The following is a 16,278-nucleotide window of genomic DNA, read 5'->3' as shown; positions in this document are numbered from 1 at the left end:
CAAGGGACCTTTATCTTTTTTACCCTACTGAAGAACCCCCCCTCCCCAACCACCATCATCCCCAGAGTCTCCAGGAAGTTCCCAACCCATAGTTGGCAGCCGTATAGAGAACATAATTCCCACTTGCTCAGGTGCCCAGTTTGAGCTCTTGACTCTTCAAAAGCCCTTGACTCTTTCGAGAATTTCGATCCCAGCTTTGCAGGCAGCACTGAAGGCAGCTCATTATGTCGATCAAAAGAGACTGCCGTACAACAGAAACGTTTTGAACCTGCTAAGAACATGAGCCTCTCTTACCTCTGCTTGGGGGTTGAGTCTAGAGGGTAGGTGCTGCTGAAGACTTATTTCTGGACCCCTGCAACTTCAACCGAGGGTCGGGATCCCACCAGTAGCATTTGCTGGCTGGCGCACCTTCAGGTTTGCGTGTCCTTGTGGAAGCTGGGAAAGGACAGACACCATTCTAAGTTATTACATGGGGTTGGTTGAGATTCTTGCTGATTTAGCCAACCTGGCCAGTAAATTTTTAGTACAAGACATACCCAAAGTTGATATTGGGTAACATGCAGAATTTTGAGCCAACAGTCTAGCACAGTTGTTCAAATTGTGATTGCTGTAGTAGAGGCATGGTGGGGAAGTGATCAGCCAAGGGAACGGCAAGATTTTGCACTTGTTCCTCTGCTCTTTATCTCCAGGCACCCGTTATCACATCATAAAATTTGTGACGAGGCAGGTTTTATACGAAGGGTGGGAAGGGCTCAACCAAAGCTTCCCCTGTAAGTGGAGAAACACGATCGGGCTGGGGGGAGCAGGGCCATGATCCCCGGGGTGGGAGGCGAGAGAGCCAAAATGCTGGGTCGTTTGGATCAGGGCCCCGAGTGCCTTCCAAGGGGCATCCCTACGATGAGCACTTCCCTACTTCCTTGAAATAGCATCCAGCAGAGCTTTCCATGCAACGATGCAGCCGTGCAACAATGTGAGACAAAAGTAAAACAGAGCTCAAGGGCACCTTAAAGTCTAACTGCCTTTATTCCAGCAGGAGCTTTCCTGAGTCAGAGCTCCCTTCTTCAGACGCTTTATGGAAGGAAAGCATTTGGCAGGTGTTTAGAAGGAAATGCCCAGGGACAAACCAGTGGGGGGGGGAGCTCACGACCCCCACATTAGGAATGAGGCTCTCCTAACCATTACTTTAGGGAGGGGAAAGTCCTGCATTCCACAGCAGCTCCCACAAGTAGTGTGTAAAACTGACTGGGGAGGAGAGGAAAACAAAGTTTGAGTCCAGTCAGGCACCTTTAAGACCTACAAAATTTTATTCAAGGGATGAGCCTTCGTGCGCAAGGCACACTGTCCTCCTATGGCACGAGGATGAGAAGGTTCTCAGGACACCTCATCAGGCAGGAGGGCAAAGGCTGAGCCGTTTCTCTTGCAATCTGTAGTTCTGGTTTTTGAACGCTCCAGATAGGGCAGGTTAGGAATCCAAAACAATACATTAATGCACTTGATTCACACATGGAGAACACTTACCAGTGCACTTTTTACAAGCAAAATGGGGCCCCATCTCCACAGGAGTAGGAATTGGTGTGCTGAATCCCCATCACGGCACAGCCTATACAAAATCATCACGAGAAGCCTTTCCCACCCCACACTGCCTCTGGCGTAATCTCCTTTGTCGCTGTCATAGTTTGGAAGCAACCTTACAAGGAAGGAAGGAAGGAAGGAAGGAAAAGGGAGGGATGGGAAGAGGAGAGAGAGAGAGAGAGAGAGAGAGAGAGAGAGAGAGAGAGAGAGAGAGAGAGAAAGAAAAAAAAAAAAAAGTAGAGAAAGAAGAAAGAAAGAAAGAAAGAAAGAAAGAAAGAAAGAAAGAAAGAAAGACGGACCACACGGCTCAATGCTTTGATTGCCAATTCTGGCAGATAAAAGTTTGATCATTGTGACTACAGAGGCCATTTATTCAAGCACAGCCAAGTTCTGGGTTTGGATTCAAGGAGAAACATGCCCTGATGTCAAAGGGAGGCCATCCCTAGCTTAAGGGGATCGCTGGATTCCTTATCTGTGGTGTAGAATTGAGGCCCTTTAGACCAAGAACTGGTCTTTCCTCTTCTACGTATGAACTCCCCTGGTGGCCTTTGGGAAGCCGTTCCCGCTCAGCAGCCAACTTGCCAGATGAGGACAATGATACTGAGGCCACCCTTACAGGGTTGTTGTAATGGACATATGAATGCTCTTAAACACTATGTGTTGCTCAAATGGTGATATTGCACTAGAGTTCCTATTACCTTGCTCTTTCATCATCAGATGAGGTAAAGCCCAAAGCTAGGACAATTACAAGGAAGAACTGGCGGCAAACAGATACATGTTTTGCATAGCCCTGAATGCTTTTAGAAATTATTATTATTAATAACTAGGAAAAAGCCCCATTGTGGAAATAGATACGGCCTCTAGAAAGAGGCTCTGGGTAGACTCAGTGTCAATTTGCTGTGGCGACCTCAGCAGGGTATAATGACACTGAGTCCACCATTTTCTCCAGAGGAACTGATCTCTGCTACCTAAAGAACAGTTGTAATTCTGAGTGATCTCCAGCCCTCACCTGGAGATTGGACACATTTTACCTCAGAACAGAAAACTGTTTAGAATGTTAGAGGCAAAAGCCAATGAGGCTGCATATGCAAACAACCTCTGTGTTCTGACTGGCTATTGGGGGTGGGGGGGAGAGGAAGAGCAAACTGTTTAGAATGTTGGAGGCGGGACTCAGGCAAAGCAGCCAGTGGATAGGGAGACCCTCTGAATGACAGATGAGAGAGCAGACTGATTTTGGAGCGTGTGGAATGTTCTAGAGAAGTGCCCCATTCAGCTTTTATTTATAAGGGAGATAAGATAGAGGAGAGAAAAAGTGAGCTATTCAGAACATTACAGAACATAGTGTGTGACTGGCCCAAGGTCACCCAGCAAGCTTCCATGGCAGAGTGGGGATGCAAACCCAGGTCTCCCAAACCATACTCAGACACTTTAACCACTACATTATGCTGCGTTTTTAAAAGATGATGATGAAGATTACAGTAGACAAAGTCAGCCGTTTAGGATATAGATCGATGATGATGATGATGATGATGATTACAGTAGACAAAGTCAGCATTTAGGATATAGATCCAGGTGGTAGTCATGTTGGTCTGAAACAATAGAACATTAGAAATAATGGAACATAGCATTCCCACTTGCTTTAGGATGATGAAACCCTGGGATATACCTGCTTTCCATTTGGAGGGGTCACCAAAGAAAAACACCCCACCACCACCAATGCTCCCTCTAAGCTCCCTCTAAGCTGTGGAGTCCTGTGAGCAAAAATTCTTCTTTGTGAGCTACTGGTATTAAAGTTGGGAGCGAGCGATTTGGCTGCTGCATAAATTAGTTTGCTCTGGAGCCATCCTTCCTGAGCTAAGACAAAAATGTGGGAGCCGGAGGCTAAAAACCTGTGAGCTAGCTCACACTAACTCAGCTTGGAGAGAACACTGCCCCCCCCACACACACACAGTACTCTCCCTTTCCCTTCATTCAGACATGTGGGTTAAGGACTTTAGAGAGAATCCTGTAGCCAGAACACAGTCCCTGGAAAATGCCCTTCTGGTGTACCTCTTGCCTATTACAGTGGGGCTTACATAGGAGCACATCCTGGAGGATCGTGCCACAATTCAGTCATCAGAAACAAAACCTACATTTTGTAGAAGGAGATTGGATTTATACCCCGCCCTTCACTACCCAAAGGTGCCTCAGAGCTGCTTGCAAACTCCTTTTCCCTTCCCCTCCCCACAACAGTATATAAACTGTTAACTTCCGTTTCAAGGTATCTGAGGACGTGTGCATGCAAACGAAATCTCATACCTTGAATAAACTTTTGTTGGTCTTAAAGGTGTCACTCAAAATTTGTTCTACTGTTTCAGACCAACATGGCTGCTCACCTGGATCTAACTTCTTCAGACAGATTCAGGTGGGTAGCCGTGTTGGTCTGAAGCAACAGGACAAAGTTTGAGTCCAGTGGCACCTTTGTGTGTATGCACATGAAAACGTACACCCGGAATTAAACTTTGTTGATCTTGATCCACCACTGGCTATTAGCCACAAGGTTCAGATGGAACACTCTGCCTGTGGCAGTGATACTCTGTCTGTACTCTTGGTGCTTGGAGGGGCAAAAGTGGGAGGGCTTCTGGAGTTCTGGCTCTGCTGGTGGACCTCTTGACGGCACCTGGGTTTTGGCCACCGTGTGACACAGAGTGTTGGGCTGGATGGGCCACTGGCCTGATCCAACATGGCTTCTCTTATGTTCTTAACCTGTTCTGTAAGCCCAATGCGGATGGGGAATCGGCATCTCCCCCAGGAGGAGCTGGAGATGGCCTTCTGCAGATCTCACACTGCCGTGTCCCTACGCAAACCACAGATGCAGACCAATTCAGAGGAAGACGTGAACTGATGTAAAACAGAAGCGTCTCTCCAGCAGGAAAAACCAGGAGAACAAGGGCCAGTTTGAATGCTAATTTATTTTGCTTTGTAAACTAGTTGTGAGGTCTAAGCCACCCCCCCCACTGCCTTGTTCCATTGTCTTCAGTTCAGAGGCCTATCTACCATCTCAAGCTCCAGAGGGCCCCCCCCCCTTTAACACTTCTTCCGGCTTTGATATGCATCCCCGTCTCTTCCTCCTCTTCCTTTTCTTTAGCCCTTATATTGCCGGAAAGGGTGACGATTTTCACAGCAAATAAAGAGGCCTTCTCCTTGCTTTTATGGCCTTCAGAAGAAATGCTCTGTGAATTTTATGGCCAATGGGAAAGCCCTCCCCTTCCCCCTCCACAAACTGAGGCTCAGACTGCTGGAATAACTGAAGTATCCTAATAGAGCTGGTGTAACAAGGGTCAAATACCAGGTGAGCAACATCTTGCCGCAGGAAGGAAGACTTAAAGATAGGAATGCCCTTTACCTGGATGTTAGACTCATGCCTTTCCACTTAAAGGTGCATGCTCCCTATTCCTCGTACTGGTGCATAAAACCTTAACCTAGCCTTCCTTTTGCATGCTCCTGGAAAGGGCCTGCAACAAATTTATTTATTTATTTATTGCTTTGACTTTTACCCGAGGCGGCTCCCATAAAACTAATAAAACAATATACATCTTATAAAATTACAAATACATCATGTAGGAGCATTAATAGATGGTGATACAAAACAGTAAAGTGCAATTAGAGACATGTTCAGTGGTGCCACCGGGCTAGGTCACTTCTGGGAATGCCTGCCTAAAAAGCTCCAGAATTAAAAGTGATCCTTACTCTGTTCGTTGGTCTCAAGACCGCAACAATAAACTCCTCAACTAATTAAAAGTGATCTTTTAACAGACAATTCCTGACCCTCCAAGGCAAATCCAGCTAACAAGGTGCCTGGCATAATTCCACCCCACCCCTGTTTCCTCAGCTAAAAACACCAGGTCTGCCAGGCTCCTCTTAAGATGCCATCCATGGTGGGTAGGCTGTGGATAGGGTTGCCAGGTCTGGGTTGGGAAACACCTGGAGACTTTGGGGGTGGAGCCAGGAGAAGGCGGGGTTTGGGAGGGGGAGGGGCCTCAGCAGGTTCCAATGCCACAGAGTCCACCCTCCAAAGCAGCCATTTTCTCTGAGGGAACTGATCTTGGGTCACCTGGAGATCAGTTGTAATAGCGGGAGATCTCCAAGGATCACCTGAGGGTTGGCTACCTTAGCTGTGGATCACAAGGCGACTCTTGGCTTTCTGTTCTGCTAAATCCCTTAATTTGGGGTGAAAGATTTACAGTCTGTGTGCTTTACTCAGAACATCAGAATTATATTTTGCCAGAGCAGGGGGAAATAATACAACCCCCCCTCGCTTCAGTTATTATAGCAGTCTTTTATTCAATTCTTGACCTCAAACTTTAATGGGGGGGGGGCTGTTTTCATTTTTCTCCAATCCAATGTGACTTTTAACATGTAACCAACAGGATTCTTCACAGTGTAAGCCACAGAAATAAAGTTTTCTCAGCGCTCTCGAACAGATCGCCCTTACTAAAGAAACCCCTGGGGTAGAGAACTGGAATCCCTTCTCAAATCTTGTTAATTCTTTCCAAATAACTGAAGACTGTGTTCAAAAATAAAGCGCTTTAAAGTCCTCTTGGTCCTCACGAGAGAGAGAGCTCCCGCAGGGGGTTCACTTTCTCCATTTGAACTCCGAGTGACTTCAGAGCGCCTGGCTTGCCCAGGTCAAGCTCACAAACTACACAATTGAAGCAAACTATGTCCAGGAAGTAAACACAAGACTACTGCAGCATTATTCTTTTCAGCCCAAGAAATTTCCTGCTAGTTGGTAAGAAAGTAAAAATGGAATGCCTCCCTCAGCAAGGGCAAAAGTGCTATCTGAGTGTCTGCTGGAGGGCCAACTGAAGCCCAGGCTAGTGTCTCCCATTCTGTTCAGTGTTTTGTCACTGCAAGAAAGATCTACTGGACCCACATGGCCGCAGGGCCCACAGCAAGCTCTGGTCCGTCCTGGTGGAACAGAGTTGGGTGGGTAGGAGGGGGGGGGGGGGGAGAGGAGAATGCCGTCAGCTGCTTTGGGTCCCCATTGGGAAGAAAGGCAGGCTATAAATAAAATTAATGTATTCAATAAATAACTGTAACAGCCCAGAACAAAGTCTGAGTCCAGTCAGGCACCTTGAAGACCAACAAAGTTTTATTCAAGGTATAAGGTTTCGTGTGCACCCAAAGAAGTGTGTGTGTACACGAAAGCTTATACCTTGAATTAAACTTTGTTGGTCTTAAAGGTGCCTGACTGGACTCAAATTTTGTTCTGGGGCTTCAGGTCAACACGGCTCCCCCACCTGAATATACCAGCTCAGGTCACTTTTATAACGGACGTTTTTGTAGCCAATGTAGTGTTTAGTGTACTTGCCACCTCCTTTTAAGAAAGGTAAAGGTTCCCTTGCTCGAAAGCCAGTCGAATCCGACTCTAGGGTTGCGGTGCTCATCTCTGTTTCAAAGCTGAAGAGCCAGCGCTGTCCGAAGACGTTTCCGTGGTCATGTGGCCGGCATGACTAAACGCCAAGGTGCACTTTTTACTTTTACTGCCTCTGAAATCCTGGAGAGCTGCTGCCAGTCTGAGTAGACAATTCTGACCTTGATGGACGGAGGGCCTGGTTCGGTTGGAGGCGGCTTCATGTGTTCACTTCTACGACCTTTGTAATTCCTCTTTCTGCATTATAATATGCCACGCCTTAGGCAGGTTTTTCTTTTTCCCCCTTATGTTTTTAACAGCTTTGCTTCCAATTCTTTAATGCTAGTCCTACCACACTGTTTACTGGATGTCATATGCAGTCTGAGAAATGGGGCTTTTGAAACGTTTTGAAATCCATTTGAAGTCTCAGTAAGAAGAGGAGTCTATAAATGAAGTAAATAAACTGATAAAAATCATCATTACCATTACTACTACTGCATTACTACTGGTGAGAAATCAAGGCTTGGTCAGAACAGAGGCTCTTTTAAATTTAAGTAACTCCTATATAGCTAACATCAGAGAGTTAGTTTTATAGTCTAATAATATTTGCCACTATAAGTGTTAAACAGTACATATATATTGATTTAAATTGAATGTATTACAGGGTATTACTCTCCTTTTTGTTTGTAATTTTGTTTTTGGGAAATTAATAAAAATTATCATAAAAAAAGAACGGATGCTCTGATGATATCCAACAAAAAGGCATGTTCTAGCGAATCAACACATGCACAGGTATAAATGAGAGATCAGTGAAGCACCAATCTTCAGGTGAAAAGTATGTGTGAAATTTTATAGTTCTGTTTGTCTTTCCCAACAGGTAAAACAAGAACAAGAGAGAAGTACCGTGTAGTTTACACAGATCTTCAGAGATTAGAACTGGAGAAAGAATTTCATTACAACAGATACATAACAATCCGGAGGAAGTCTGAGCTTGCTGCAAATTTAAGACTTTCTGAGAGACAGGTAGAGTATGGATTATACATACCAGGTTTCCTGTCCAATATCGAATAGGTGAAGTAATGCATTAACCCTGACCTACTTAGATCTCATCAGATCTCAGAAGCTTAAGCAGGGTCAGTCCTGGTGAGTACTTGCCTCTTGCCTTGAAAAACCTACAAGGTCATAGGGTTGCCAAGTCCCTCATGGCAACCAGCGGGGGGATGGTGGGGATTTACCAGTTGAAAGAGAAAGGCCCAGGCCACGTTGCTGGCTGGCATCATACAGGAAGTGATGTCATTATGCCAGTGACTTTCAGGAGATGCTCTGGTATTTGGACAAAAACTCTATGGTAAAGCCAGCTTCTTCTATTGAGTTTTTGCCCAAATACCAGAGCACCTTCTGGAAGTCGCTGGCTTGATGATGTCACTTCCAGTGTGATGTCGGCAACAGACATCACATCCTTCTAGTGGTAAGTCTCCTGCCAGGCAGCCGACTGTGGCTCGGGGGCAGGGCCTGGTGGTGGGGAACCCCCCCTCCACCAGGGGGTCTGGCAACCCTACAAGGTCATCGTAAGTTGGCTGTGACTTGATGGCAGTTTCCACTACCACAAAGTAATACTTCACTGGGCCAAATTTTTGTGGGTATAAACATAAGTGGCTATTCTTAGGAACATTTAGGAACCAAGACGATTTTTTCTGCTAGCAGTTTTTCCCATAAAGGCAATTCGAGGTATTTGTATTTGGTTTTACTTTCTGCTGAATGCTTTCAATGTACTGTTTTAATTTGTATGCTGATTTGGGCATCTGCTAAACTGATGCAGACTGGAATCCTCACTGTGCCATGGAAGCATGCTGGGTAACCTTGTGCCAGTCCCACACTCTCAACCTAACCTACCTCACAGGGTTCTTGTGAAGATAAAAATGGAGGAAAGGAGAACAATGGAACCCCCGTCCGCTCCTCATGGGGGAGACAGGAACTGCTGCTTTAAAAGATGTTAAGCACAGCTTCATCGACTTAGACCAGTGGTTCTTGATTTTTCTGAAATGGAACCAAAGTCTACACTAACTCTGCCGTTTGGGCCATCTCTTCCCCTCAGTGAAGCGCTGCAGCAGGGCCCATGGATGTCCAATTGATGTCTGCCATAGGTTTCCAACCTTTTTGAGCCAGAGGATACCTTGGTAATTCTGACACTGGGTGGTGCACACAACCACAAAATGGCTGCCACAGGACATAGAGCCAACCACAAAATGTCAGGGAGTAAGATCATGCCTACCAATGCTCCCTCTAAGCTGCGAAGTCTTGTGAGCAAAAATTCTCCTTCGTGAGCTCCTGGCATTAAAGTTGTGAGTGAGCGATTTGGCTGCTGCATAAATTAGTTTGCTCTGGAGCTATTCTTCCTGAGCGAAGACAAAAATGCATGAGTCGGAGGCTTAAAAACGGTGAGCTCACTCTAGGCTTGCCAAGTCCCCCTGGGGGGTGGGTAAACCCCTGCCCGAGAGGCCTGTTACCCGACGCCAGCAAATCGGGCCCCGGGGGGGGGGAACTCCACCCCCCTTCTGGCCACGTTGGGGGCGGGATGCTCTATGATTTGAGGGAAAACTCTATGGTTTTCCCTCGAATCCTAGTGGCCCCACCCCCAACGTGCTGACGCGATGACGTCACTTCCGGGTGGGACGGTGCGGGACTCCCCCGTGGTAAGTTAATTTGGACTTGCCAACCCTAGCTCACTCACACTACCTCAGCTTAGAGGGAACACCGATGCCTACCTCTAACGGTAACTCTTCCGCATTACAGGCCGAAACTTTGTTCAACAGGATGCCTTTTAAAATGAACATATTGTTTAAAGGATATTTCCTTGAGTACACACAGCTTCACTTCAGTCATACAGTGAAGATCCTTCTGCTGTGGTAGGCAGCTGCCGCCGAAGCAACGTTTTAAAAAATCTGCACAGCCCGTCAGCTCTCCCGTGTCTAGTCAAAAGCCCCGCTGGGCAAAAGCTTCACCCGGTGCCACCCAATTACCAAAAGCGCTTGGTGAGGGCCAGGGAAGGTGCTGGGAGGGGCCACAGGCACCAGTGCCAGGGGTTGGGAAAGGGCCGAGCTCCCTGAGAAGGAAGAGGGGCAGGATAGGAGGACAGGCCGAGAGTCTCCTATCCTTGCTCCAGAGTTTTAGCTTTTGTGACTCACTTCTGGGTTTTAAGGCAAAGGGCAGGGCTACGGTTGCCAGGTCCAGCCTGGGAAACACTTGGAGATTGGGGGTGGGGTGGGGTGGGGTTGGAGCCTCAGGAGGGCAGGGTCTGGGGAGGGACTCCAACGGGGTACAATGCCACAGAGTCCACCTTCCAAAGCCACCATTTTCTCCAAGTGAGCTGATCTCTGTCGCCTGGAGATCAGTTGTCATAGTGGTAGAACTCCAGCCGCCACCTGGAGGTTGGTAACCCTAAGGAAAGCATCAGGAGCCTGTTGTGGGGTGGAAATGGGCCTGTCTTTTCCAGCCCAGGTACAGATTTGAAGAAGAAGAAGAAGAAGAGAAGAGAAGAGATTGGATTTATACCCCGCCCTTCACTACCCAAGGGTGTCTCAGAGCGGCTTACAAACTCCTCTCCTTTCCCCTCCCCACAACAGACACCCTGTGAGGCAGGTGGGGCTGAGAGAGCTCTGACAGAAATGGCTCTTTTTCGAGAACAGCTCTTATCAGAGCTACAGCTTGCCCAAGGTCATCCAGCCAGGTGCAAGTGGAGGAGTGGGGAATCAAACCCGGTTCTCCCCGATTAGAGTCCGCGCACTTAACCACGACACCAAATTTGGAGACAAACTGCCCCGCCCCAGCTGTAAGAACCCCTGGAATGGGGGGGAAAGACCAACACCCTCTCTTTATCTGACTCCCCCCCCCACACACACACACACTAATGACAGCATGGGAAAGAGGGCAGTTTCACCCAGCAAACCCATGGAGAGGGAAGAGTTAAACCCCCCCCCCAGTGTGAAAGCACTGGGAGTCCAGCAGCTAGGTTACCAGCTCTAGGTTGGGAAATACCTGAAGATCAAACACACCTTGAAACGACTACCATTTGCACAGATTCATCAGTCCTCTTATTTGGAAGTCACTGTACCGGCCTTAAGCCACTAGCTAGGCACAACTTGCTCAGAAATTAGTCTGTGTTTAGTTCCTTGCAACAAAGACCCTGTGCGGTCCCTGCATCTCACCTGCAGAACTGGCTATGCTGGGTCTGAATTTAAATTTAGACAGCTTGGAAACAAGGGAACTTGGCTGGACATGACTCCAAGAACACTGCAGTCCAGAAGTCGCCACCATACAAAACCAACATGCTCACCCCTCCAGTCGCACACACAGTCACACACTAGCAAAGCAATGAAGAAGGAAAGAAACAAGATCCCAGTCAGCTCCACAACATGTTCCAAGTACAGAGAAAGAAAGGTTCTACAGCACAGATTATAAATGCAGGTACTGGCTGTTACATTTAAATAGGCATGCCAGCCTCCAGGTGGGACCTGGAGATCCCCTGGAATTACAGCTCACCTGCAGACTACAGAGATCTTGAGGAGTTTCCCAGCCTGGATCTGGCAACCCCACTACCGTCATATCACACCAGTGGCTAGGGGAAAATTGTGTGTGGGGGGGGGGAGAGGGATCAGAGTTGTCAACAGGCCTGGAGAAAAAGTGTCCTGTCCCTTTAACATAGGCTTAATGGGATGATATCTATCAGGTGCTGTTAGTTAACTCCATGCCATGAGAAGTTTCAACACATATTAAGCCCCTGTTAAAGGGACAGGCCTCAGAAAACAGTGAGGGTTTTAGGTCTGGCTTTTCTTGGGAAAGATCCAAGACTAGTTCAGTGTGTTCTTATCTCATTCAGCTAAGGTGGCTACTTGGCTGTACCACCTCCACATTTCGTACCTGCATGGCTTCTTCTTAGTCTTCGTCTTGACACACTATTGATTGGGTTGCTTTGCAGATTTTTATTGGGATGACTGGACTGAAAATTTGTTTGGTGTCGTGGTTAAGTGCGCGGACTCTAATCTGGGAGAACTGGGTTTGATTCCCCACTCCTCCACTTGCAGCTGCTGGATGACCCTTGGGCAAGCCATAGTTCTGCCAGAGCTGTTCTTGAAAGAGCCATTTCTCTCTCTCAGTCCCGCCTGCCTCACAGGGTGTCTGTTGTGGGTGGGGGAGGGGAAGGGGAAGGAGTTTGTAAACCGCTCTGAGACTCCGAGTGAAGGCGGGGTATAAATCCAATCTCCTCCTCCTCCTCTTCTTCTTGTGTTCATGCTGCAATGAGCAATATTTTTTCCTTTATTTATAGCCCACGTTTCTTTTAAAATCAGAAGGGGGAAAAATGTTTTAACTTTTTTCTCACATCAGAAAAAAACCTGAAACGTTTAGGGCCCACAAAAATCTATTACATTTTGCCTAAAACAGGAAAAAAATGTTGAAGTATTTAAAGTTGTATCCAAAATAGATGATAATTGACCGATGAAATTACTTATTATTACGGAGAACACTTTGATAGATGCCCTATCATTTTGTACTATAGTGAGAAACTTAGTGACCGTAGACTGTACGGCCAGAGGCGCCAGCGGAGTGATGGCGGATAGGAGAGCAACTTAGCCTCAGCGCAGTTCACTTCTCACTCTGGAAGTTGGGCAAAAATTCTGTGGCAGACACATCACTGCGACGTCAGCCGGGTGTGGGTCGTTTTCGATGTAAGTCCCCCCCCCCTCTGCTGGCCAGCTGATTGGCGGCAGGCTGGGGTCTAGCTGCGCCTGGTGGCGGGGGACCTCTGTCCTCCACTGGGGGTCTGGCAACCTTAATACATACTTTGACAGCGCCGGCATAAAGGCAAATATAATCCAGCATGGATTATACCCGTCTTTACACAAAGGCAGTTGTAAAATATATTTTGTCATATTTGTTTAAGGAGGAAGGCGGTGGGGCCCATGAAGACCAAAGCACCTAGGGCCCAAGAGAGTCAGAGTGTGGCCTGGCCAATTCCACCCAGCATACTTCCATGGCAGAGTGAGGATCTGAACCAAGGTTTCCCAGAGCCTAGTCCACTTACTTCATCACCTGGGCTTTCTAACTAGGAATAGCCCTCAAACTTCACCTGCACTGGCAATGATTTCCTGTGCTTGACACTGGTCTAAGGCTTGCTCATCCACAGTCCTTCCCAGAGTTTAGAAGAGAAGAAGAGGAGGAGGAGATTGGATTTATACCCCCCCTCACTTGGAGTCTCAAAACAGTTTACAATCTCCTTTCCCTTCCCCACCCCACAGCAGACACCCTATGAGGTCGATGGGGCTGAGAGAGCTCTTTCCAAAACTGTCCTTGAGAGAACAGCTCTGAAAGAACTTGTGACTGACCCAAGGTCACCCAGCAACTGCAAGTGGAGGAGTGGGGCATCAAACCCAGTTCTCCCAGATTAGAGTCCACGCACTTAAAAACTACACCAAACTGGCTCTGTTGCTAGGACTTGTTGCCAGGACACAGGCATGGTACCAGAACCCACGAGTGGTACCCTTTGGGATGCACAGCATCCTAGATCCTCCTGCCAGTTTTCCTGTGGGTGTACTCCAAAGGCAATGGTTGTGGCCTTAGTGATGGGAATGTGGCTTTGAAGGTGGCACTGCTTGCTTATGTGGTCATATCACATGTGCCATGGGCAGAGTTTCCATGCTTCCCACCACTGGCCTCCCCTAAAGGCAGCCAATTCTGCAAAGCGTTACGCAAGATTCCACCCCTCACGATTTCACCTTCATTTGCCACTGGGAGAATCTTGGTTGGTGCCAAAAAAGACGTTCTGAAAGTAATGTAGCAGGACGAATGTACGGATCCAGGGCATCTTTTGTTAAAAAAAAAAAAAAAGCCCAGCAGGAACTCATTAGCATAATAGGCCACACCCAACAGCAGAAACGTATTAGCATATTAGATCACACTCCTGACAGCACAGCTCAATAGCATATTAGGCCACACCCCCATGTTACCAGAAGTGTGGTCATCCAGCCACACCCACCTTTTGCTTCTTATTCTGTTTATTTTGTTATTGTCAAAACCCAGGGCTTTTTTTGTAGCAGGAACATCTTTGCATGTTAGGCCACACACCCCTAATGTAGCCAATCCTAATGAATTTGTGCTGTTGGGTGTGGCCTATTATGCTAATGAGTTCCTGCAGGGCGTGGCCAACTCAGGAGCCAGCTGGAACTCCATTCCTGTGCGTTCCTGCCCAAAAATAGCCCTGCACGGATCTATAATTTTCCTATTGGGTAAGGTTTAGCTAACATATGGATTATACTTGGTGGCTTGCACTGGAAACAGCTTGTTCTTTGTCCGTTCTCCAGGTAAAAATCTGGTTCCAGAACCGCAGAGCCAAAGAACGGAAATTAATGAAGAAGAAAATGACAAATTTTGATGGCGGGAGCCTGAGCTCCATCCAGAGTGACTCGGGTTCGATGAGTCCCATCCCAATTCCTGACCCACAGACTCATGCAGAGATGGCTGGTCCTTTGTTTCCGCCGCCGCCGCCTCTGCCCCCCCTTCCAATGAACAGCTTGCAGCACAACGGGAACATTCAGCAGGTCGTGGCATCCCAGTAAGACTGCTCCCTTTAATGAAGAATACTGCAAAGCCCGCAAATACACGGAACACTACCAGAGACAAAGCGGCTGTCAAAGTTGTCTGTGAGAGATTCTGGCATCACAACAGCCCGTTGTACGGTACAGGCAACTGTGAGTCTGTTAGCAAAGGCAGAATTGCAGAATATTCTTTGGCAAGGGCGTTGTTCTCTGACAAGGGTTAACATTGGGACCGACAGGCTGCTGCCCACGCTAAGCTGGAGTGGTTCGGGGCAGAGAAAAAGGATCACAGTCAAGAGTGGCTTTAGGAAAGCAATCCCTGGGCTCACTTCTAGACACACACACCCTCCACACACACACACACACTTTGTTTGATTTGAGAGTGAAGAGTGCGCACACTTTGCAATTTCAGTCATCCGGTCTTTGCAGCATATTTTGATTCCTCCAACAGGGCAGGGCTTTTTTGCTATGACAAGGAGATGTGTTGAACCAGAGATGTTGAATCAGGGCTGCACACCTGCCACAATTCTGCAGAAGCACAGATCAAATGCAGAACGTGGTATATGACACGGAATTCCGTTTCCCAGGTTTGGTTTTAAAAAGAGAGCAGTGGCCTGCAAAGGTATGTATGGAAGTCTGTGAGCAGAATCTCAGACTCTGAGGCAGTGGCTACACAGGTGCCCAGGGACCGACAGCGGGCCTTCAGGATCCTACAGAACTCCTATCTCCTCCTCCGCCTCACAACCGGCGAAAACAGCATCATCCCAAATAAGGACATTCTGCAAATTTCCTCAGTTTGTATACAGGTTACAGAATCCATCTTTTTGTCGCAGAATGCAGATTTTTTTTTTTAAGGCAGCATCCACACCACCACACTCCTAGCTGTTGGCTGGACAAACCTGAAGCCATGAAACAAACCTGCTAATCCGGCACAAACTTCTACACTATGGCTTGATTCAGATGTTAACAGAAAACTATGATTTAACTAGCTTGTGAAAACGGGATTTGGCTCACGGATGATGACTCGAATCTGGATTTGCCCTGATGGTGAAAGCTCTTTCAGCAGTGTCACTCTGGCCAGGTTTCACCGTAGCTGGGGTGTGTGTGAAGGCAGCACCAAGATCCTGGTTGGATGGGCACTGACTAACCCGCATTCCGAGTAGCTAGTTTAATTGAATCACATTTTTGGGTAGAATCTGAACCGAGCCCGTAGCTCTTTGAAATCATGTCCATAGCGGTTTATGTTTTTACTCTCCTCATGGCGCAAGCATATTCTAAAATAATAACTGATATATTCACTTAGTATACCCAGAAGCTGCGCCACCACAAGTTTTTACACTCTTGATTTCAAATCAAAGCCGCTTGGGCAGTGTCTGTGTGCAAGGCCCAGGTACCCCCACCGAAGTCTGAGTCTGCAAGGGCTCCCCTGAGGAGCCCTTGAGCGCCCTCTCGTGCGCCTCCCCCTCCTGAGGGTGGTGGGACAAGTCCGGCCTGGGAATTCTGCCCCAGCATTCAGAAGGGCATTCGTTGAGAGACATAAGAGGACAGACATAAAGACGAAGAACAGATCCTCCCCAGCAAACTGTAGTATCCTTTGCGTCTGCCAAACATCCCCCCCCCCCTGCCTCAGAAGTTGCCTCATCAGAGACTTGGGCTGCCAACCTCCAGGTGGCGGCTGGAGTTCTCCCTCCGTCACAGTTGAGCTCCAGGCAACCAAGATCA

The 16,278-nt window shown here is 47.6% G+C and overlaps 1 protein-coding gene across 1 annotated transcript in view; it reads left to right on the top strand.

Annotated features, from left to right (window-relative positions):
• LOC107121838 (homeobox protein CDX-1-like) overlaps positions 1-14,577 on the top strand; it is a 28,536-nt gene extending 13,959 nt beyond the window's left edge. The window contains exons 2-3 of the mRNA XM_015424841.1: positions 7,845-7,990; positions 14,323-14,577. Of these exons, the coding sequence (XP_015280327.1) occupies positions 7,845-7,990; positions 14,323-14,577 (401 nt within the window). The remainder of the gene's footprint in view (positions 1-7,844; positions 7,991-14,322) is intronic.
• The last annotated feature ends 1,701 nt before the right edge of the window (positions 14,578-16,278 follow it).

Source organism: Gekko japonicus, unplaced genomic scaffold (genome assembly GCF_001447785.1).
Source record: "Gekko japonicus isolate JY-2015 unplaced genomic scaffold, Gekko_japonicus_V1.1 scaffold1114, whole genome shotgun sequence".
Taxonomy (NCBI): Eukaryota; Metazoa; Chordata; class Lepidosauria; order Squamata; family Gekkonidae; genus Gekko; species Gekko japonicus.
Note: the sequence above shows the minus strand (reverse complement) of the source record. Positions and strands in the feature narration are given on the sequence as shown.